The sequence below is a fragment of the Achroia grisella genome, unplaced genomic scaffold, assembly GCF_030625045.1.
Source record: "Achroia grisella isolate CSIRO2021 unplaced genomic scaffold, CSIRO_AGI_Agris_v1 utg402, whole genome shotgun sequence".
NCBI lineage: Eukaryota > Metazoa > Arthropoda > Insecta > Lepidoptera > Pyralidae > Achroia > Achroia grisella.
In genome coordinates this window covers 3,334,893-3,359,910 of record NW_026712841.1, presented here as the reverse complement: position 1 = coordinate 3,359,910, position 25,018 = coordinate 3,334,893, and the positions used below count along the sequence as shown (strand labels likewise).

Genomic DNA, 25,018 nt, shown 5'->3' with positions numbered 1-25,018 from the left:
CTGTTGGCCGCAGCTGGCCGTTACATCTTCACTGGACGATAGGGAGCGAGTGCAGATGGCACTTCAAACCCGCAGACGTACTTATGGAGCGGCTGAAGACGGATACAACTTTTGAGTTGGACGGGTGATCGATCGGAGGGGAGAATTTATGTATTTGTTACTGATTGTAATGGTACACACTAGTACTGGCAGTAGATATGTGGTAACGGTGTGCGGAGTCAACAGATCGTGACATAGGCCTAGAGGTCTCAATAATTGCCACACAGAAGCCACTCTAGTCTCCCCATTTATAGACTGTTCTAATGACGATGGCTGTTCATTATGTGATGATGGTGTTGAAATCTGAAACAGAGTTAAAAAATTGTAATTTATTTTAATAAAATGATACATAATTTTAGCTATACATAAGTAAAGACATTCATTTTTAAAATGTGTTTATTATGCTGTAATGCTACCCAACAAGCTTGCGGTCTATTTGATGGTTTATTTATTACCTGCACGCCATAACTTAAACAATGCACGCGTTATAGATTTCTAAGAAAAAAAATATTATTATGTCCTTTTCAACACACTTGCTCCTAAAGTAGATCTAATTTCACCAGGTTTCTATATATAAAACGGCTCATAAAACACGTGTGCGTTATAACCGTGAAGTTATACGCCATAACTGCTATATTTACATATATAAGTATATAGGTTTAAAAAAGCAAAACGCCGGAAAAGCAACAGTGTGCATTTCAGTTTTATGGTTAAGTATATTTAAAATCAAGTGTGTGGAAAAACGTCGTATGAAATACGTGAGTATTTAACATGTTCGGTTCTGTTACGCCCTCGTCTTCGACTCGGGTTGAAATTCTATATTATATGTTATAACCATCATAACGCGCTTATATCGTAATAATATACTACTTTGGAAATCCATGTTGTAGTCGTAAAACCTCAACTGGAAATACCGAAAAATAAAAATGCAAATAGTTCCATTGCATTAGCATTGCACACATTCTGAGTTTTGATGATAGATGGTGATATCATGTCAAATTTTTCCTTGAGACTAATATTATAAATATAATGATATAATAAATAAAATAAAATTAGGGATACATACGTCACTACTTTCAGAAATCATTGCTGGTACTTCAGTGTTGTCTGTTTTGTTAACTTTTGTTTCATCTATTTCTTTTTCTGTAATCTCTGTTGATATTTTTTCTTCTGAATTAATAGATAATGTTAAATCAGGCTTTTGAAAACCCATTATGATTTCAAATCGCTCCCTTAGCCTTATGAAACCACCATTTTGTCCAAATCTGTATTAATAGAAAATACACATACACATTACATAAATATTTCATTTATATTTTACTGATAGTTTGAACTAAATATTACAGCTACTCCACATACAGGGCACATCATTCATATAATGTAACTGAATTGATAGACCGCAATTAGTTGCAGCGCACGGACATCTAAGTAGTCCAATATATACCTAACTTCACAAAACGTTGAGTTTTGAATTTTGAATGGTTGATGAAACGACAGGCCGTTAATATAAACATCGACAACAGACAGATTTTTAATGTAGAAATTATATAAAATTCTATTTTTTTTTACAACCTGACTAAATTTGATCTAAATAGGATCTAGAGTAGTAGAGGCGAACTAACTTTGTCTCTCGTATTAATTAATTAGGTTTGTTATTAGTGTAGCTATCATAGGAGTCAGTCATTAAAAAACAAAGTGAAAAATAAATTATTAACATACACATTAATTAGATGGACCAGCCATCCTTTGGGTGTCCTGTGATCCTGTGATTTAGCAAACATTTCAAGTTCTTGAGTGGACCCTTGACTAATAGACGTTGAAGAATTACTTGTTACTGATAGACCCTCACAAGTCCGGGATGCATTGAAAGTATGAAATCTAAAATTACAAGAATTTTTAATATTAATTCACTGATTTCTGTAATTGATCATGTACAGTATTAGGAATAATCGCTATACATACTTATTATTAGGATTGAAAGCCATAGATAATAAATGCAAAAATCTTGGATCATCCAATTTCATTGCACACAGTTTCACGAGTTTCTCGCAGTTGGACCTCACACATTGCTGGATGTTGTTCTTCCATGATGACACAGCATCATCAGTTAGGATCTTAGTAAATGATACTGCGAGAGCATTATTATAGAATCGTTGGCAGATTATGTGGTTTACATCTTCGCCTGAAATATGGTAAATAAATAAATAAAAAAGATTAATCATTACTCAAACATGTATACTGTGGTAGCATGCTGTGGGATAAAAGAGATATTTTAACTACATTTAGCAATCAATTTTGTTATGTAATTAATTATATCACATCAGATTGTGATGTTAATAGAAAGGCTATTCAGGTCAGTAATATACTAGAAAATCTCTTTGGGACTAGATGGTCTAGCACACCGCTTTTCTGCTTCCTATGACCGCGAGTTTTCTTTGTATATGACGTATGCTTTTACAAAAATAATGTATCTAAATATATTCACTAGTTCATCTTACGTCACACTAGTAAAAGCTACTGAAATTCTAGTAGTATTCTAGTGGACTCACAAAGTAAGGTTTCGATACGTATTTCCTATAGGATTTACTATTTTTTATCATCTTTGCATTATTCATTTTCATGAATAATAAACGAGGGAAGACAATAAAATAAAACACAAAATTAAAATATATGCACTTTACCACCCTTGGACTAGGAATTAGTCTGCCAACACAAGTGTGATTTATTTATCTACATATCATATAATATTTAACGTTGTCATTATGAAATAACAGATTAGGGTAGGTGTTCCTTTCTAGTAGACGTATCTTAGACCAAATGCAGTGTCTCACAAGTATTCCTCAATAGTTTATACTAATTAGAAGATGGTAAGTATTAACTGTCTCTCAAATACATCATTCATACCGCTTATATACTTATATAATTTTGTTTTAATATAACGCTAGTGGTACTCCTCATGTATTTCCTACCATACCTCAGACCTAAAGTATCATGCCTCCATACCTTTAAATTTCACTACCTAATCTCACACTTCAAGCAACAGGCTTATTGGTAGAAATAACAGAGACCGAGGAACCTCGACGGCGACTCAAAATATTCCTCAAAATCTGTGATTTCACATTTTATGTAAATTAAGACATAAACTCACATATTACTAATAACACTAAGTTCTACCGGTGATGAGAATTTGCCTATATTATCATTATTTAAAATTAAATGTTCATTAGCAGGAACAGGATGGATTTTTAGGTTTGATAATTAACTGGTAACTTGTAATATGTAACAGCTTACCTTTAGTTGCTAGATCCGTAGCAGCAATAAGAAGGGCTTCCAATTCTTGTTCTGGCAATACTGGTACCACCCATCGAGAATGTGATATTTTCTCCTCTAACGCTTTCAATTTAGCCTCAGGGAATACCATCTGAATACAATAGAATAAATTAAGATTAAATACTTTTAGGAATTATGGACATGGAAGAATTGACGGGTCGTTTATAAAGGCCAGTGTTATAAAAATGGTTGCTGTCAGATTAACCTTGCTCTTTTAACACTATCGATTGCAATTTAAACACTACCAAGTGTTTAAATCGCAATCGGCCTCGGCGCTCTAATGCTGAAGAACAGCATTATATTTTATGGTGACGGGTTAAATTTCTCGCACAGAACAAACATTTGTATTATTAAATATCATTAAAATATATATAACTATAATATTTATATCAGTTATCTAGTAGTACCTACAACATAAGCTCGGCTTATGTATTGAAAATATGATGGCGCTGTGTAAATTGCCCTGAAGTCATTATTATTATAATTCCCTGTGTATTCTACAGAACTCGGGAAACCTCCAGCACAGCCAAACTGCGACGGCCTCACTACGCAGAGTGCTGGAAAAAAACACCCAGACCATAGCCCTAATCCAAGAGCCGTGGATCAGGAACAACAAAATCTGTGGTCTCGGCAACATCGGAGGAAAACTGCTACTGGATACCTCCGTAAGTAAACCTAGGACCTGTATTTTCCTACCAAAACATGTTCCAACATTACTAATAAACGAATTCTGTTCAAGGGATTTAACAACAGTCAGAATAACCAGTGAAGAACAGAATCTCCCGGACGTCGTTCTCGCCTCAGCGTACCTGCCGAGCGACGGGGAGGTGCCACCTCCAGAACTCAGCCAGCTGGTCGAGTACTGCGAGAGGGAGAAGCTGGAACTGGTCGTCGCCGCTGACTCCAACGCGCACCACACGCTATGGGGAAACAGTAAGACCAACAACAGAGGTGAGGAATTAGCTCTTTTTATCTTTAGCAACAACCTCACACTGCTCAATAGAGGTTCCGAACCTACATTCATAAACGCTCGTTCACAAACCATCATAGACATAACACTGACATCGACAGGCATCTCGGAGCATGTTCGTGACTGGCACGTGTCCAACGAACTATCATGCTCTGATCATATATGGACCCGCTTTACAATCGACATGCAGTTACCAAAACCACAGCCGAGACGGATTCCTCGTAACACTGACAAATTCAAATTCCTTGAATTGGTCAAAACGTACGTAGCTAAACAATCCGGACTCTCAATAAAACTAGACAAAACGGAAATAGACAACCACGCAAAGAACATTACGTCCATATTAACCACGTGCTACGAACAGTCTTGCCCTCTCACCGTACCCAAAATCAGAGGTAGGCAACACTGGTGGTGTCTCGAACTAGAGAAACACCGCCGGAAGTTGAGGAGAACTTTCAACGTAGCTATGAATAGTAGATCACAAAGTGACTGGGACAAATACACTACTTCGAGAAAATAATATAAAAAACTAATTCGCCAAAGACGACAGGAATGTTGGAGGCGATTCTGCACAAACATAGAAAACAGCAACCAAGCAGTCAAGGTAAAAGCGTGTCTCTCCAAGGAGAAAGACCACACAATAGGCTGTCTAAAAAAAACCGGATAACAGCTACACAACAAATGACACAGAAACTTGCGAAATACTACTGTCAACTCACTTCCCAGGATTTCTTGTGGACAATAACCACTCATGGAATTCACAGGAAGACAGGACAACCAGCAGCTCGGACTGGGAGGTAGCTAGCAAAATAATAGACAAAGAAAAACTAATCAACACATTCCTGTCTTTCAAAGCAGCGGGACTAGATGGTGTCTTTCCGGCCCTCCTAAGATGGAGCGGAGACATAATAGCCGAACAACTCGTTCAGCTATTTCCAGCATGTCTGGCACACCGATACATACCTTTGAAATGGCGCGAAATGAAAATAATCTTCATCCCAAAACCAGGCAGAGGTGATTATACACAGGCCAAATCTTTTCGACCAATTAGTCTCACATCGTTTTTACTAAAAACTTTGGAGACTTTGCGACAAAGAAATCAGAGACCTTGTGTCCACAAACAAACCACTCCACCCTAACCAACATGCCTACAGCGAAGGCAAATCAACGGAGTCAGCACTCCACAGCGTAGTAACCAGAATTGGTAACTCGTTATACTCAAAGCAGCCAACACTAGGTGCCTTTATAGACATCGAAGGGGCCTTTGATAAAACAAATTTTACCAGCCGATAAGCCGGGCACTTGCCATACATGGAGTACCTTTAACTATTATAGAATGGATAAGCAACATGCTAAAGAATCGTGCAATTCAGTTTACCGTAAACACTACCACACGAGGTATCGTGAGCAAAGGATGTCCACAAGGAGGGGTCCTATCACCTCTTCTTTGGAACCTAGTTGTTAACGAACTCATTGAGGAGCTCAACGACAACGACCTCTACACGGTAGGATATGCTGACGATATTGCTATACTTATAACAGGAAACTTTGAGGGAACTTTATGCGGCCGCATGAGAGAAGCCTTCAGAACTGTAGAGAGATGGTGTAAAAACCACGAACTCTCGGTAAATCCTTCCAAAACAGAAATAATCATGTTTACTAACAAAAGAGCTCCTGGTACCTTCAGGACACCGAAACTCTTTAACATAGACCTTAATCTAAAAGAAGACGTCAAGTACCTGGGAGTTATACTGGACAGTAAACTCCTATGGCACAAACATCTTGACCACAAAATTAACAAAAGTACCATAGCATTTTATCAATGTCGAAAGACGCTAGGAAACAAGTGGGGTATTACACCAAAAATAACACTCTGGCTATACACAGCAGCGATAAGACCAATGCTCGTGTACGGGGCTTTGGTTTGGTGGACAAGGTCGAAACTCACGACCACAGTCAACAAACTAAGGTCCTTTCAAAGACTTGCATGCTCTTCAATCACGGGATGTATGAAAACTACCCCAACAACAGCAATGGAAATAGCCCTCAATATAACACCCCTCGATTTGTACATACAACAGGAGGCAGCCATAGCTGCCATAAGACTATACCATCTTGGTCTATGGGGCAAAAACCATAATAGTTCTCACACTCACATCCTGAACCAAGCAATCAAACACGAACCTTTGATTGCCGCTCCGTGTGACAGAACTCAAACATATCACTCATTTAACAGAAAATACCAGATACAAATGAATCAGGAGAAACAAGACCAATCTGCAGTAAATGAACTACGCATATACACAGATGGCTCCAAAACACATAACGGTTCAGGAGCAGGAGCACACTCCCTTGACCTCAATATGAATTTATACATATCACTCGGCCCACACAGTTCGATTTTCCAATGTGAACGCGTTGCCCTGACTGAGGCAGCAGTGCAAAAGTTAGGTGTCAACAACTTCAACTTAAAATTTATATCGGACAGTGCAGCCGTGCTAAAAGCACTACAGAACAGGAAATCAAACAACAGATTAATAATCGAATGTCACAATATCATGGATAAGGTGGCAGAGCACAACGGTGTAACCATCCAGTGGATAAAAGGGCACAGTGGATCATATGGAAATGATGCCGCGGACGAATTGGCGAGAAGAGGATCAGGCATGACGGTAGCAGGCCCCCTCCCGCTTCTGCCAATACCATTCTCACAATTTCGATCCTGGATTCGCCAAAGATCCACTGAGATACAAAACCAAAGATGGAAACAAACCACCGATTGCAAACAATCAAAATTGGCAATACAAACTAACAAACAAAACGGCAGAACAAATCCACAAATGACAAAACGCCTAATAAATCTGGACAGGCATAACATAAAAATAATGATAGGGATAATGACGGGCCACTGTCACTTAAACAAACATTTGTACACAATAGGTGCTACAGACAGTCCCCTATGCCGGGGCTGCTTTGTAGCCGAGGAAACGGCCGCTCACGTAATCCTGGAGTGCGAAGCGGTGACCACACGAAATCAAATCCTCGGAACGGTGAGGTCGCTCCGAGAAGCCTGCGAAGACACCAGGAGACTTCTGCGCTTCTGGGAGGAGCTTGGCTGGCTACGTTAGTAGCCTGGCTCTACACGCACAACGGCCCGAATGAGAGGCCAATTGCGGAAAATGGAGTCCAACCTACACCTACCTACCTCTACATCATCTCATACAAATTCATTAATTTCATTGGTGACACAGTAAGGTACAATATTAGTGTAAAGATCACCATTTCACAATCCAACAAAAAATCATTGATCATCACATAAGCTAATAATCAATCACAGCACAGTATGTGAGTGGTCTGGATATGCAGCCAACCATATATACTGTTCTAGAATATTATATAAAAATAGTCATCTATTGTTCTATGTATTTCAGTAGACTTCATAATACAATAATCATCGCCCTTTTAGAAGTTTTTGGTCCAGGGGAAATAATTGACAAAATATCACCTCGACTTGGGAACTTTAAGTGATATATTTAATATATATTTTTCAATAATATGAATTTCTCTGTTAAAAATATAGTAAAATATTCCACTCTCTAGATCTCTATATAGTTATCTACGCCTATCTACGCCACACTAAGGGAATTAGAGGAAGCCTTTGCCACAAGGCACTCTGCACTGAAAGATATAATATAATTAAAAATAATAATAATAGGAAAACTCAACATATGTAAAAAAAGTATTGATAAGTGTAGAATAAAGGCTTCTTTATCTTTAACTTACCTACACTGCACTCAGTGGCGTAGCTACCTAGGAGCTAGGCGGGACAGTGCCCCGGGACCCTTAAGCTCAGGGGGCCCTCAAACCCTTACCAGAAAACCTTGATTGAACTGAATTTTTGAACATTTCTCCCATTTTCAAAACTAATAGGATAGGTTGCAACCCAACTTTAATGATGGCAACTCAGTTGAGAACCATCAAAATTCCCCTAAATTCTTTCTGTGGGTTGGCAGTGTAGTCAATTTGATGGATAGTGACATATGCTTTTTAATAAAACTGTAATATTTTTTTATTTACCCCAGGGCCCTTGGTTACCTAACTATGCCACTGACTGCATTATACACATATACTTAGAAAAGTGGTTTTGTTTGTGGCAACAAAGGCATAATTATAATATTTCATTATTTAAATTACTTATTAGAATTAGCTTGGTTAAAAGTATTATACATGTAGACTAGTAACAACCTTTGACAATTAAACACAAAATATGATATGGTTCCCTATGTCTTTAATATAGGACTTGCTCACAATAACAAAATCACTAAAAAGGTTTTATGTGCAAGTGGGCATGCAACGACACAAATTCTGAAATCAAACCAAGTTAAATAAGTTTCAATCAGTGCATATGTTCTACATGGAGGGTGAAAGATCCAAGTACAAAATATAACAACTAGTTAGATATAGTAAGTTTAAAGAAATTGTTTGTAATGCTGATTTGACCATGTTTAGTTATTAAATATATGTCTCAAAATTGCCTGAACAGTATATGTATAAAGTGGACCAAACCACAAAATTTGTCCATTTTTAATAAACAAATTCAGTTACAAGCATCATTGTTTTTGCTATGAAGTAACACTTTATTGTAATTTGTATTTGTAATTATAATAAAGCTTTTACTTCAAATACAATAATCATACTCATCAATGAAAATGTTTGTAATATGCAAGAGTTGAACCTATAACCATTGGAGGTGTGGTAGTGTGCTAATCTGACAAATCACAGAAACCATCATGTTTTGTTTCAGGAACTCCAGAAATATGGAGACCTATGATAAATAAATATGTATTTAGAGAAAAATATGTCATTAATAAAATAAACATAGTGATAAGCAGATTTGTAAGTTATGATGGAATATTAAATTATATATTTTGGTGAATAAATCTCACCTCCCCAGGTATTTGTTCTTGTTCCTTCACTGATATTGTCATTATGTTAACATAAAGTTATTCATTGCCTGTCCTGAAATAGACATCATGATATTAATATGATATATATATACTAATTGTATGCATTAACAAACACTAATATTCATTTATTAATTAAATGTACAATAACTAAGGTACTAGAATCATAGACCTGGAGAACTATTTACATTCATAATATTTACATAGCTACTAGCAAAATACCCAAGTGTAAAATTCTTATTATAATAACTCAGAGTCATTATTATCCAAAAGAAAAACAGTAAATGCTGAAACACTGTTTTATATAAGCATTAATAAAAAAAATATTAAAAAATTCCAAGAAGAATAAAATCAATAGGCAACATATTATTTAATATTCACTCTGATAACTACCCTGTTAAGTGTATTTTCTTCGCCAATTTTGGGTGTCTCATATTCAAGCTGTTTTTCTATGATCAATAGCTTGTAATATTATAGGACTCGTTTCAGATAAGATATCAAAAATTGATGATAAATGAAACTGCCAAATTTTTATAATCGAAGTGCTACGACATTAAAAAATAATAATTGATAGAATCAGCCGGCGGTACAAAATGGCGTCATTAGCCTAAACAAGACAAAGCAAAAAAGAAAATGGTAATGATATTACAAGTTTTTATTGTGACTGTGAAGTGTGAAAATAAATATTGCGTAGTAATTTACCTTTAACGTCAACATATATTGAAATTACAGAAAAAAACGTCGAACTAAATCACAAATAGAATTCAATACACTTTTTTGACGTAAAGAACGAAAATAGATGAAAAATAACTAGTGTTGCCAAATGCCAATAATGACTGAGGAAACCCTTAGTTTAACTTCCGAATGGAAAATCTGTTAAAATCACCGGAAAACCATAAAGTTAAACATAGATTTTATGCTACATTACAATTTAAACACAGAAAACTTTCTATTAATCTGGTACCAAATATTTGGGAGTGTTAAATATCAAAATTTTGGGTAATTTAAATTTACTTCTATCAAATTATTGATAACATTTTATTTTTAGTAACGTACTTTCTATATTTGTTTATAATTTTTGATACTTAATAAGGTGTGTACACTTAACGATTATACCTGTACATATAATGTCGATTTATTTTTAATAAGTTATTATATATTTTAATATGTAATTTCACTCATTAGATCCTGTTCTTTATATATCAAGGTTTAAGGTTGTTAAATATCTTAATAGTTACAGAATATTCGCCTATGAACATATATCAATTACAGTCTGTATGTATATATACTTTAAAAGTTGCTAAAGGGTCATCTTGAAATGTCAAATCAGCTGACCGCCGATTTTAATTTTTGATGTCGATGCTATGGTAGACATGACACGGATGTTTTTCATCTATAATCCTGTTCCTTTATCTCGCTAACAAATGTGAAATTATGTTGCCACCGATTTCTGAATATTGTTGTAGCACTATCGAAAATTAATATTACATACCGATTTCTATAGGTTACTGAGAAATATGTGTGATTGTTTATTTAAAACATGTTAACACAAAGTGAATAAATTATAGTTATTATATATAAATATGGGTTTATATAAAAAAAGTTTCTTTTATAAAACAAATTATCTCCGTATTTATAGTTCATAAAATATAAATTTATTTATTATAATTAGCTGTTTAGAAGAAAATGTAGTTTAATACCGTAAAAATTATTGTAAGTACAGAAACAACAAACATATATTTTGTGCTGTTTAATTATACAATGACAATTAAATAAAAACGCCCTTAATAAAAAGTATGTTGTGGAAATTAAAAAAAATTACGTTCAAGAAATTGGTATGGTAGTTTTAAAGCAAGCATTAGAGTGCTAGAGCTGGCAACATTAATAGAAAACTTGACATTTAAGGCCGTAAAATACTTAATAAAAAAAAAACTTGACATTTGTCATTTACAATTGTCAATTAGTGGCCTTTACCTTTAGTTTCTTAGTTCCGAATCAGAGTAAAAATATTGCTACAGATTTTTCCTATATTAAGTTGTTAATTATAAAACGTACTATTAATTACTCAGTGTTGTTAACATCACATTGTTATATTTTATATAAATCATGTATTGAAATTAAACATGTTATTCACATAAATTAAGAATAAAATTACTTTGCTAAAAATCTGTTCGTAATGAACCCAAAGAGTTTAGAAGCTAGAAACTGCGACGACACGCCGTTTGAAGGAATGCATATTGATCATTTCGAACATCTTAATAATTTAAAAAATCGAAGCCCTTGTCCACGTTGTGGAAAATCCCGCATGTATTTTTGTTATACTTGTTACGTTCCAGTTTCTAAACTCGCAGATAGAATTCCCATTTGCAAAGTTCGTATGTTTTTATTATTCTTCTTAAAAGTACTGAATTAGGTTGTAAAGTATTTTATTAATATTAATATTGTTTAAATGTTTCAGTTACCGATTAAAGTTGACATCATCAAACACAAACGAGAAATTGATGGTAAAAGTACAGCTGCACATGCAGCTGTTTTAGCTCCTCAAGATGTAAATGTTTATATCTATCCAGAAGTGCCTAATTACAACCTTGATAAAACTGTATTATTATACCCAGGAGCTGATGCTAGAACTGTACAAGAATTATTTACAGGTCAAAAAAATACTGTAACCTATAAAGAACACTTACTTGCTGAATTACCTCATGGTTATAATGTAGGCACACTTAGAACCAAAATTGTAGATATTGATAATAATTTTAACATATATCATACAGATAAGTTCCCTATAGACCGTGTGGTATTAATAGACAGCACTTGGAATCAAAGTCGTGGTATTTATGCAGATGAAAGATTACAGCAAATTCCAAAAGTAGTGTTACAAAATAGAGTATCACAGTTCTGGCGACATCAGAAAGGCAGCCCACGTTGGTACCTTTCTACTGTTGAAGCCTTACATCAATTGTTATTGGAATTACATTTATGTGCATGGGGACGTAGTGTACATTACAGGTCCCAACTTTCCTTCCAGTACCCCATACATAGTTTTGATGATCATCCACAATGTAATCCTTACACTGGACAATATGATAATTTACTATATTTTTTTAAGTTTATGTATGAAAAGCTACATACATTGTACAAACATGAAGATATGTTGTCATATAAAAGACCTATGTCATAAATAAATTAGTTTCACAGTTACTGTTTTTTTCTTATATATATATTACAGTACAAAAATCCTAGTAACTTTGGAACTTGAATAATTTATATATTATATTATATTATACTGATATTTGTTGCTACAGTATGACAAAATATTGAATATTATTTAATTGATATGTTGCCAAACCTTGTAATACCACTGCTATATTATATCTTTAAAAATGGACAAAAAGGTAAATTTTATAAAATGAAAAGCAATCTCTCAACATCATTAATTTAATGTTATCTTATAATTAAATATTTTATTTTATTACATCTGTCTATAATAATTATCAACCACTATTACACAGATGGCGGGTCCAAATACTTTTCATTTTAATAATTGATATAATTTTTTAAAGTCTTCCTTTTTACATAGGTTATTTACTATTTCTCTAATATTTTACTACCATTTGTTGTTGATTAATTGTAAGTAAAAGAGCACTCTAATAAGTACATACACATATTCTTTGCATAAGGATTATTACTACTATATGAATAATTTTCTTCTATGCTACTGATGACTATCAACAACCAACAAAATTTTGTAGATAACACTACTAACCTGTTTTTATTTTCAAATGCAATAGTTCATTCTTATCGTAACTGTATATAAAAAAAAATCTGAATTACCTTACAAAAAATGCAGTTAGTTTATACATCCACATTTTTCTCTTTTTCAGGGTAGCACAATGCCTGGTCTATAGTTCATTATTACATAGCTTGCAATATTATTTACCACTAAAATAGGTGAACAGTATTCATAATATATTAATGATAATGCAAAGCATGATGTGTAAATTGTAACCATACATTATTAGAAACATATAATTACCTATAATAAAAAATATAATGAATACATTATTTAAAACTGTAATCTTGGTATGGAGCATCTTATAAAAAAAAATCACAATTTAGAAATCCCCAAAGAAGATTCTACAAAAATGGACATCTTGTTAGATGTTATATATAAGTTATTATAAATAAATGTTTCTAGAATAACATTTATTTGATTCTCATACAATGCTATAGAAGTACTAACAATAATAACATCGAACAAATCCTTATGAATATGGTTGTTATAGATTCTAAAACTAGACAAACAGTACATAACCGAAGTCTTTTTTATATTATTATATATATAATGCCTAACAAACTGACTGACCAGCTGAAGATGACTGCTAACAGTCGCTTTTATACCTGACCAGTATCATGGGTATCACCTCATTATCTAATGCTCGTGGTAACCCTTATTCATTGCAATTCTGAAGGATTATGATTTCATGTATTCCTACTAATAATTTCATTGCCATATCCCACCTTCAACCAAAACTGCATACAAAGCAACCTACTAGCTAAAGTGGGTGAGACAGATGCCCACGCAGACGATGTTATACAATCTCTATGTCGATTTAGACATGATTAGGAATTGATTTAAATGAGTAAATTCAATATATTATTAAATACCTTAAAGAATTTTTAGATACTCATTATTCCAAAACATAATTGTCTTACTATATCTCTACTATGTAGTAAGGATATAGTAAGACAATAAGAAATGAACATATTGACATAATTATTTTTAAATTATTGAAATCCAGACTACACACTTCACTTTATAAATAGTACATACTGATACGTTTACGTCACCATAATGATTTTAATCACGACATCCGTCCTATACTAATACAATAAAGTGGCACCTATTAGACCGTTGATATCATACTGTTTTTTTACACACAGAACATAAAAATTTGTCATATGTTCTGTGTATGAAAATTATATACAAATAAGACAAATTTTTAGCCAGTATTATTACACCGGTTGATTATTTAATCGTTCGATGAAAATTATACACTAATTAAAGAAGACAAACTCTATAATCAATCAATACTAAGCGATCGATTTGAATTTTAATATCAATTGAATCGCATGTAAATTTTTCATATTTTTTCTACATAATAGGCTTAGATGTACATTTTCTATGGTCGTATTATCTATAAGCAGCATATGAGGAATCTTAATGAAATTAATTAGTGAAGGAATCCACCCGAACGCATACTATGTGTATTTTATCTATTCCCTTTCATATGCATTTTATTATTTTATTTATAAAATATACTCCATAATACATAATTCTACTAGCGAAACACATTTTTTTTTGGGATTTAGTATTAATTTCATTACCGCATTTAAAGCTCTTTGAACTCCATTAATTATAATTTGGTATTACAATTGTGACTTTGAAACAATGTATTTATGTAATTTCTATGTACAATCTATTAAATTAATGTTGTTCAATAATAAAAATAATTAAACATGTGACTAAATTAACATTTTAATATAAATAGATATTAAAAGGGGACAGACTTAGCGCTAAAATAGCGCAACAGCAAGAACACCAACTATGTATACAAAATTATTTATTAATCGACTTATAAACCAAAAATATATACTTAGCATTTTTATACTAAAAATAAATTGAGAGGAATAGTTTAAGAACGGAACTTCGTGTATTTAATTCCCGCTTTATAGAAGCCCGCCACGTGTTATTAACTCTGATTGCTTTGCTTATCGACCAATAAAAATGCGCACCTAAAGATATTTAAATCTACATTTCGTATTAATATTATATTAATAAGATGTCCTTAGATGTTGTACAATTAAAATCTCAAGCCTTGATTTTTTATGAAGCCTTATATATATATATATATATAATGCTTCATAAATATATATATATATATATATATATATATATATATATTTCTATGTAACAAATTAGGATTAAACATCATTTATCTTATTTTTACTATATGTACACACCTAAAAATGGATACAAACTAAAAAAAAACACTTCTATCAAAATTATTTGCATAATAATATGTTGCTTGCAGTTCTGCTTGATTTTATAAAGTACTTGAAATATATGTGTCTACATATAACATTTACAGTCATCTCATTGTCTACATGTGTACACCTGGGTCACTGAAATCAGCCTTGCTGTATATTATCAAAATGTACAGTTTGATGTATATTTTGATGAGCGTAATATTATAATTTACGTAAATCCAAAACAAATACACTACCATCACTAGCACTAGCACCAACTTTGGTGCCACGAGAATTCCAGCATACTTCAAAAATACCACCCGTCCCTTTGTAGGAATGTACTAGTCCACCAGTCTGTGTTGACCATATGTGTACACATTTGTCAAAAGAACCGCTAGCAAGAAATTTACCATCTGGAGAAAAGGCAACACTATAAACAGGCTCTGTATGTTTTGTCAATGTGTGTATACAAACACCTCTTTCAACATCCCATAAACGCACAGTGGAATCAAAAGAAGCACTTGCCAGAATCAAGTTCATATTAGGATTTTGTGTTCCTGGTCCTGTTGGAGACCACTTAATGGTATAAATTTCCTTTGAATGAGCTTGCAAGTCATGAACACAAGTATCTTGTTTCATTGACCAAATTTTTAGTGTCATGTCATCTGAACATGAGGCAAGTAATTGCCCCTGTGGATCCCACTTGATAGCATTGACTTCATTCTGCAATAATAATAATAATCTTAGACTTACCATATCATGCCATCTAGCCCCGAAATAAGAATGTGTGAGCTTAACTAAATAAACAATACATTTGTAAGAACATATTCGGAAAACACTCAGACCAAGACAAATTGTTAATCCCCGCAATACAAATATTATTGGAACTGAACCATCTGTATATGAAACAAAACATAAAAATATAGATCACAGACATTATCGTTATTTAATGATCATTTTTTTTCATTTAAAGTCACAATTAATACCACCCACAATAAAAAGAAAAAAATAAAATATCGACCTCATAGCTATCACATCTGAGGTATATAGCTATCTATATATAGGGGCATTATATTAAATTAATAACTTCTGTTTAATTTCTTTAGGTGCTAAAGATTATGCTCATAATGATTTCTTAGACTACTTTCCACTAGGCTAAGAAATTTTTATGAGCATAATCTTTAACACCTAAAGAAATTAAACAGCACACAACACTTAAAAAAATCTTCTATACATAAAAATACCTAACAGTACTTACAACCTCTTACAATTAGTGCAATTTAACATTTTTTTGTTATTAAAATTATGTGGCAAATGCAGAGAAATAAATTATCAGTCCAACAGTGAACATATTGTTTAAGAATTTGATCAGTTTTCAAAGTTAATAATTCAATAAACTGGATAAATATTTCATTATGTGTATGATACAGATTGTGTAAATATACGCCACTTTAGCAAAATATATTATATAATGTAGGTTCATATTTTTTTGAGATTTATTTCTAGTGTGTCAATATTGCTATTCGTTTTTCATTTAACCCTGCACATATATTTTCGTTTATTCTTATTTTATATTGAAATCCACACACTATTACTATTACTAATTTCAAATTACTTACAGTATGCCCCTGGAAGCTCTTAATAGGTTTATCGGCATTGAGCTTGCACACATGTATACATTGATCAGTAGAGCAAGAAGCAAAGGATGTATTTGTCTGCCAATCAACATCCAGTGCGGGTGCCAAATGAAATGAAAATTGTTGTGTGCATTGCCCAGTTGCAGCATCCCATATAATAGTTGTTTTATCAACCTGCAATTTGTTTAATAAACCAGTAAATTATGGAATTACTTTAATTATTTATTAAATTACGATTATATTTATAAACTAATCAAATATTTATATAGTGAAAGCTTACCCCAGCACTTAAAATATAATTTCCACGTTTATTCCATTTCAAAGCAAATATAGGTCCTTTGTGTTGGCCTAATGTAGATGCTAAGGTTCCGTCTGTGGTCCAAATGCGTGCGTAGCCATCATATGATCCTGTGGCTAAGAGGTTCCCATCACACTGAAAGATATTTAATTATATATATCAAAACTATTTCTCCACAATTTAGTAATCATGCAACACATACAAAAACGATTTCTTTTCATTGACAAAGATCACATTAATTTTGATATAATTTCGGTATTTAGAAGTACACAAATTTCATCCCTGTTTGTCACTTTATGGTCAGTTGAAAATAATCTCTTCTATTAAAATGCTATAGCGAATTTATATCAAATACCAAGCAGTTGATATACATGCTTTATAAAATATAAATGCACCACGACTGTAATTGTATCTCTGAAACACTATTCAAACAGCACCGCTGTGCGTAACTATCCCGTGACGTCCTGTATAGGACGACAAGGAAGAAGAGTACAAAGTAGTACTTCTATAGGAGGTAATCTAAGTGAAACATATGGCTAATCAAGTGAGTTTTCTATATATATTGTATAAGATTACGTAACATTACGAAACCACACATGTTGTACTAAAAGTCGACCAGCATAGCCAAACAAAGACCACCACATCCATGCGCTCCAGTCCAGTTCGTTAATCACATCTTAATATCTTTCTCTTATACAGAGAGAACAGTGCACTGATTCATGTACATTGTGACATCAAAAGTTGTAAATAATTGTTTTGCTATACAGTATATTTTAATTTTTAACTACTAACACTTACATTCCAATCTAACGATGTAACATCTTTGTTACTAGGCACTTCAGTACCTCCTTTTTGTATACAATGCCGAAGCACTAATTGATTTGGAGTAGTCGCTGGATTGTCAGACATATCCCATATCCTGCAATAAGGATTAAATTAAACCAACTTTAAAACTTATCACAATGTAAATAAAAAAAATTATCATAATTAAAATTACAATCAATATACTACAATCTTTCATACATACAAATGTTGCCAAGGTATACTTATGGTATTTTTACTAAAACATTCACAATATTGGTATTGGATGAAATGAACTGTCTTTATTTGGGTTCCAAATCAAACTAAAAGGAATCATTATGGCAGGACTTTGTTCCTCCATCTCTAATATGTAATAGGTAATTTTATGACCAATCAGAGTACCCAATGTCACATAACGAAAATTTGTTTCAATAAATTATTACACACATACACTATTGCATCCCTTCTTATTTATTATTATCCCATCATCATGGAATAGATGGATGTTAAATATTAAATTATTATTACAAAATGGATTACAGGTTGTTATGTACTAAAGTGGGTACTTTGTAAAAAAGAGTCAATAGATGTCATTCTGGCCAGTGTGATGTGTGCTTCGAAAAATACGTGTTTTAGTGAGTATATAATAGTGGCGACGAGAGAAAATAGTGGAAAAGTGCAATAAAGTGATTATTATCTTACTAATTACATAAATAACAATAATGGGCATAAAATTTAACGAGTTTGATATAGCACATGGGTGTTGGTAAAATTATATAGAAAGGTTATGTTTTTGCTTCCAAGCTAGTGAAATTGAAGAAGATACAAAGAAAAAAGCGAATTTATTGGCGGTCTGTGGCCCTGAATTATATGATTTAATCATTTCTTTGACATCTCCAAGTAAAATAAGTGATGTGACTTTCTCTTTTATTGTGGGCATTTTGAATAATCATTTCCATCCGAAACCTAATGAAATTGTAGAATCGTATAAATTTCACACAAGAAATCAAGAGGAAGGTGAAATGATAAAAAATTATATTGCTCAATTACGTAAATTAAGTATAGGTTGTAATTTCACTGATTTAGATCGTACTCTGAGAGATAGATTGGTGTGTGGAATATTAGATAAAGATATTCGGAGGAAACTGCTTCAACAAAGGCAATTAACATTTGAACAAGCTTGTGACATAGTATTATCACAGGAAACTGCAAATTTTGATGCAAATATTATCACACCGTGTAGTACAAATACTCCAGTTCTCGATACAATAGTGCCAATGGATATTAACAAAGTACGGGTGAGTCAGAGAATGTCTTCTCAAAGCACAAATAAGAATAATGAGAATATGTCAACTTGTTTTCGTTGTGGGAAACCACATAGGGGTGAATGTAGGTTCCGCTGGACTAAATGCCATCATTGTGGGAAAATTGGTCATATAGAGGCAGCCTGTTTATTGAAGTCCAGCCAAGGTAAGAAGTATAATTCAGAATGTAATGTGGCTATATGAAGTGGGAATCAACTGCATTAGACAAGACAAAGTGGATCCTTTTGTGATTAGAGTATTCCTTAATAGAATGGAATTACTGATGGAAGTAGATTCAGGCTGCCCATATACAATTATAAATGAGATAACAGCCAAACAAATATGGAAGGGTAAATTACCTAAACTAGAATTAACAGATGTTGCATTAAAATCTTACACAGAAGGTAAATTAGTATTATTAGGTTAGACGAAAGTCCATGTAAAATATAATCAAATAAGTAAAATTATGAATATATTAATTACAAAAGGTAGTGGTTCAAGCCTAATTGGCAGGAATTGGTTTGCACAATTGGGTATAAGTATAGAAGGATTAAATAATGTTAAATCAATGGATTTTAATAAGGGACAGACAACACAATTGTTATATAGATACAAACAGATTTTTGAGCCTGGTTTAGGCAAATACACTGGACCAGTAGTGAATATTACACCAAAAGAGGGTTCTGAACCAAAGTTCCTTAAAAGTAGACCCATTCCATTTGCAATTAGAGAAAGAGTATTTAAAGAAATAGACAGACTGGTTCAAGAGGAGGTACTAGAACCTACTACACATTCTGAATGGGCTACTCCGATAGTCCCAGTATTAAAAGCAAATGGTCAGGTACGTTTGTGTGGAGATTATCGGTCCACAGTGAATGCAGCTACTAATACAGATACATACCCTTTACCTACACTTAATGAAGCTTTTGTGCAGCTTCAGGGGGAGTAATATTCTCAAAAATTGATTTGGAGCAAGCATACACACAGGTGGCTGTTGATAATAACACAGCCAGCTTGCTTACAGTAAATACACCTAGAGGATTATACAAAGTAAAGCGGTTGGCCTTCGGTGTTAAAGCTTGTCCTGGTATTTTTCAAAGGCTGATGACTTCATTACTGGCAGGAATAACAGGAATAGCTGTTCTGTTAGACGATATCGTTATTTCTGGTAAGGATATCAACATACACAATGCAAGACTGGAGATGGTGTTACAGAGGTTACAAAAAGCTGGTCTAAGAGTGAATAAAGAACAATGTTTGTTTGCAGTACCTAAGGTCAAGTTTTTAGGTTATTTAATAGATGAGTCAGGAATACATCCATCTAAAGAGAAAATTGATTGCATTGAGAAGACACCTGCACCAAAAAATATAAAGGAATTACAGGCATTTCTAGGACTTCTTAATTTTTATGATCAGCAATGGTTGCCTTATGAGGTAAAAACCTATTTTACCTCATAAGGCAACCATTGCTGAACCCTTATATAGATTATTAGAGAAAGGCTCCAAATGGAAATGGAACAAAGAACAACACACTGCTTTTACAAAATTGAAAACAACGTTATCCAACGAAGATACGCTGCTTCACTATGATGGCACCAAGAAATTGATTATGTCGTGTGATGCTTCTCAGTATGGACTTGGTGCTGTTCTAGAACAGGAAATGTACAATGGTATGGTGAAACCAGTTGTGTTTGCATCACGTACTATGAATAGCCATGAGCGAAACTATGCTCAGATTGATAAAGAAGCAGCTGCTATTGTTTTTGGTTTGAAGAAATTCCATCAATACATAAGTGGACGGAAAGTGATAATTAAAACAGATCATAGACCACTGTTAGGCATTTTTGGACCAGGAAAACCAATTCCTACAATTATATCACCCAGAATGCTGAGGTGGGCACTTTTATTGAACTCATATGATTACAAGATTCAATATGTAGAAGGCAGGAAGTTAGGAAATGCTGATGCATTAAGTCGGTGGCCAGCAGAAGAATCAACTATAGAAAAGGAATATTTAGGAGTTTTATTAATTGAAGAGACATCAATGGAACTAGAATTTACAGCTAAAGATGTAGCAAAACTTACGAGAAAAGATAAAGTTTTAAGTAAAATATTATATTGGATAAGAAATGGATGGCCTTCTAAGGTACATACAGACTATAAAATGTTTATGAAAATTAGAGAGGAATTATCTGTACATAGTGACTGTATACTGTGGGGAAATAGAGTGGTGGTGCCAGAGAAAATGCGCTCTTATATATTGGAAGAATTACACCGGAACCATGATGGTATAGTTATTAGTAAAGCTTTAGATAGAAGTTATTTTTGGTGGCCATGTATGGATAAACAAATTGAAGAGATGATAAAAAACTGTAATATTTGCTCAGAAAATAGGAACATGCCTGGTCCAGTTACTCATCAGTGGTTGAAACCAGATAAGGCCTGGTCAAGAGTACACGTTGATTACGCTGGACCTTTTCAGGGTAAATCTTTTTTAATACTCATAGATGCATACTCTAAGTGGCCAGAAGTTAAAATAGTAAATGATCTTAGCAGTGCTACATTGATTCGAGAATTAAGATATATTTTTGCTGAACAAGGTTTACCTAATTCTATTGTAAGTGACAATGGTCGAAGTTTCATTTCAGAAGAATTTCAGAAATATCTTAAGAGCTGTGGAATTAGACAGATATTAGTACCTCCTTATCATCCATCATCGAATGGGCAAGCTGAATGTACAGTGCAGACAGTAAAAAATAAACTTAGGAAAAGAACATCAGAACCCTGGCATGTCCGATTGCCGAACTTATTATATGGATTGCGAGCCACACCTAACAGTGTTAATGAAAAAACACCTGCGGAACTTCTGAACAACCGTTGGTTCAGAACACAGTTCGACTATTTAAATCCATTATCGTATAAAACAGATAGAAAATTAAGTGCATATGAAAACAAGGAAAAACTTAAAGTACGGTCATTTGAAATTGGTGAGTCTGTGTATGTTCGCAATTATAGCAAAGGACCTCGATGGTGACGAGGAATGGTGGAGAAGAGAGTAGGGGTATGTAGATACTTGGTACGATGGAATGGAAGGTTGTTGTTGAGACACATTAACCAGATGCATAAAGGAGGGATAACAATTAATGGAGACAGTTTAAAAAATACTTCAAGGCCTGATGCAACCCAATATAATAGTGATGATGAAAGTCATGTGGTTATACCATCTCCAGAGAAATGGGCTGACATCATTGGAGTATCAGGGCCACAAGACATTGTAATGCCAGGAAGTTCAGGTGAAATATTAAGGACAAAGAGAGCTTTATCATTATCCCCACCTACACTATCTTCCAAGAGAGTAAGATCGCGGGTAGAGTGTAGCTTGGAGGACAAAGAGTCTGAGGTTGAAACAGAGGAATCATTTGAAGTAGAATAACTCACCGACCATTTTAATAAAAAAAAAAAAATAGCCTAGTAATTAGTTATTTAAGTGTTAACAAAATGTGCATGGACAATGAAATTTAAAAGTGAATGTAAATTGTGTTGTGTAAATGTTTAACAATCTCGGGGGAAAGATATGTTATGTACTAAAGTGGGTACTTTGTAAAAAAGAGTCAATAGATGTCATTCTGGCCAGTGTGATGTGTGCTTCGAAAAATACGTGTTTTAGTGAGTATATAATACAGGTGAAATCATAAAAATCAATAAATGTGTTTACCTTGCTGTACTATCCCCAGAACCACTAGCCAACAAATCTGTACTCGGGTTCCAAGCACATATAAATACTTCTGATTCATGTCCTCTGAGCACCGTAGCCTTGCTTGCGGGTATCTCAATAGACTGATCAACATCCATGGTCTCTGGAGCACTAGGTGTTGCTGCACCTCCTGTGATTGCACCTGTTGTGCAGGGTGTGCCCTAAAATAAATTAATAATGCAGATCTATAGGAGACACTTATGTATACATAAACTAAAAATAATAACCTAGGAGAATTCACACAATGGCATCTAGTCCCAAGCTAGGGGGGGAAATGGGATTGTTAGTAATGTGGACTAATGAACCCATTTCTAGCAATGTACCATGTCAGGTTGACATCCATGCGGTTCCCCTTGGAAACCATCATGATAAATTCTTGGTGAATTTGTCACGATGGGCTAACTGACCTGACTTCATGCTCATCTTATCATCCTCCGCTAGTGCCCCGCCAGCGTAAACCGTTAGCGCAGGTGAGTGCACCAGTCTATTATCATCCACAAAAAAAAAAGTCCCAAGCTAAGCAGAACTTGTGTAATTGACAACTGATATAAATATTGAAATACAGTTTTTTTCTTTAATGCATACATAATATGTCGAAAATACCCAGTCAAATACAAAGAATAATACTCATAAATAAAAATGCAAGTGCAGGTGCAAGGAATGAAACCAACAACCATCAGAAGTAGTTCAATTTAAAAAATATGAGATAATATTAAAAATACTATACTGAATTTTTTGCATGTTATAAATTATAAAATAATTTACTTATTTCCTATCTAGTAAAAAGGTTTAATAGATGTATAGTAGCATATAACCATTATGTGTCTAGTACCTATGCCTAGCAATAGGCTAATATTAGCCTGATATAAAGAATAAGACTGAATAAAACCTTGTAAGTTTAATGTAAAACAAATAATAATATACAATATATATTAATTTTCCTATAATACATACATCGACACCATTCTGTTCCCCACCAGAGCCTGGTTCAGTTTTAGTAGCTTGCTTCTGGGCATTGTGTGCATTTTGACGAGCTGCCACAATATCTGGTGTCACAGCATCTATTAAACTGAGGCTCTCAGTGAGACGTGTTTCAGTGCCTGAAATAGAGTTAAATAAATTTATAGATACACAGTAGGAGTGAGTAATTAAGTAAGAATACATATTATAAAAATCCTTTACATAATCATTTAATATGTACAATACATTTAACACATAAAAAAAACATTTTATAGATACTTATGTTATGGTTGTCAAAAAAATTGTTTTTAACATTTTATACTATAACTAAACTGGTTACTCTAAAAAATCTCAATTGTTTACAATATAGACACAGAGCAGTCGGATCACAGTGGATAAGGTTGTAAAAATTTGGTTTAGTAGCTACTATCATACTATCATAAGTGGCACTATAATTCATGTATATTGGAAAAATACAATGTATTCAATTATATTAATATTTTGCCACTTACCATCTTCACCGATGGTAATTTCAGCTTCAGTATATTGTAAACCTTTTTGGAGTATGTTTAAAAGCGCGGCCGGCGGCACTAGGGCACCATTTATATTACTTTGAGATATATGAGACTCTATTCCAAATGTATAAGCGGAGTGGTGGAATCCTGTAAATACAAAAATACGTAATACAAAAAATAAGATATACTAAAAAAAGAAATAAAAGTTGTATAAAAATTGAACCCATCAGAGTCAGCGTCTCCCAGTTCAATGAACCATACCAGATTCCTGTAAATATCGATATACTAGAAAATTCACTTCGTCGCTGGAAAAACTCATTTTGTAGAATTTCTACAAATAATTTATTACAAAGAAAGTTCTATATATAATGCATTGAGAATTTTAATTAATTTTAAACGGCACATAAGAAAATTTG

General features: G+C 33.4%; 3 protein-coding genes across 3 annotated transcripts in view; 1 reads left to right on the top strand and 2 right to left on the bottom strand.

The window, feature by feature from the left end:
* LOC131844529 (probable ubiquitin carboxyl-terminal hydrolase FAF-X) overlaps positions 1-10,076 on the bottom strand; it is a 34,801-nt gene extending 24,725 nt beyond the window's left edge. Inside the window, exons 1-7 of the mRNA XM_059193442.1 lie at positions 10,006-10,076; positions 9,286-9,358; positions 3,331-3,460; positions 2,002-2,221; positions 1,759-1,917; positions 1,106-1,304; positions 181-342 (exon numbers count right to left, since the gene is read on the bottom strand). Coding sequence (XP_059049425.1) covers positions 181-342; positions 1,106-1,304; positions 1,759-1,917; positions 2,002-2,221; positions 3,331-3,460; positions 9,286-9,327 — 912 coding nt within the window. The 5' untranslated portion in view covers positions 9,328-9,358; positions 10,006-10,076. The remainder of the gene's footprint in view (positions 1-180; positions 343-1,105; positions 1,305-1,758; positions 1,918-2,001; positions 2,222-3,330; positions 3,461-9,285; positions 9,359-10,005) is intronic.
* Positions 10,077-11,353: 1,277 nt separating this feature from the next.
* LOC131844477 (tRNA-uridine aminocarboxypropyltransferase 1) lies at positions 11,354-12,495 on the top strand. Its single transcript, XM_059193384.1, has 2 exons — positions 11,354-11,674; positions 11,762-12,495. The coding sequence occupies exons 1-2, from the start codon at positions 11,480-11,482 to the stop codon at positions 12,482-12,484; spliced, it is 918 nt and encodes a 305-aa protein (XP_059049367.1). The 5' UTR covers positions 11,354-11,479; the 3' UTR covers positions 12,485-12,495.
* A 2,917-nt stretch (positions 12,496-15,412) lies between these two features.
* Positions 15,413-24,994, bottom strand: LOC131844200 (F-box-like/WD repeat-containing protein TBL1X). The gene is made up of 8 exons (XM_059193013.1): positions 24,864-24,994; positions 24,600-24,749; positions 24,082-24,227; positions 23,089-23,288; positions 18,067-18,187; positions 17,251-17,403; positions 16,953-17,144; positions 15,413-16,056 (listed from the first exon to the last, which is right to left on the bottom strand). The coding sequence occupies exons 1-8, from the start codon at positions 24,919-24,921 to the stop codon at positions 15,556-15,558; spliced, it is 1,521 nt and encodes a 506-aa protein (XP_059048996.1). The 5' UTR covers positions 24,922-24,994; the 3' UTR covers positions 15,413-15,555.
* Positions 24,995-25,018: the final 24 nt, after the last annotated feature.

Excerpts from the sequence above, each read along its gene's own strand:
- LOC131844477 (XM_059193384.1), top strand. The coding sequence starts at position 11,480 with ATGAACCCAAAGAGTTTAGAAGCTAGAAACTGCGACGACACGCCGTTT. Across the intron at positions 11,675-11,761 it reads ATAGAATTCCCATTTGCAAA|TTACCGATTAAAGTTGACAT; the intron begins GTTCGTATGTTT and ends TAAATGTTTCAG.
- LOC131844200 (XM_059193013.1), bottom strand. The coding sequence starts at position 24,921 with ATGAGTTTTTCCAGCGACGAAGTGAATTTTCTAGTATATCGATATTTA. Across the intron at positions 24,750-24,863 it reads TCGATATTTACAGGAATCTG|GATTCCACCACTCCGCTTAT; the intron begins GTATGGTTCATT and ends TTGTATTTACAG. Across the intron at positions 17,404-18,066 it reads TTACATCGTTAGATTGGAAT|TGTGATGGGAACCTCTTAGC; the intron begins GTAAGTGTTAGT and ends AATATCTTTCAG.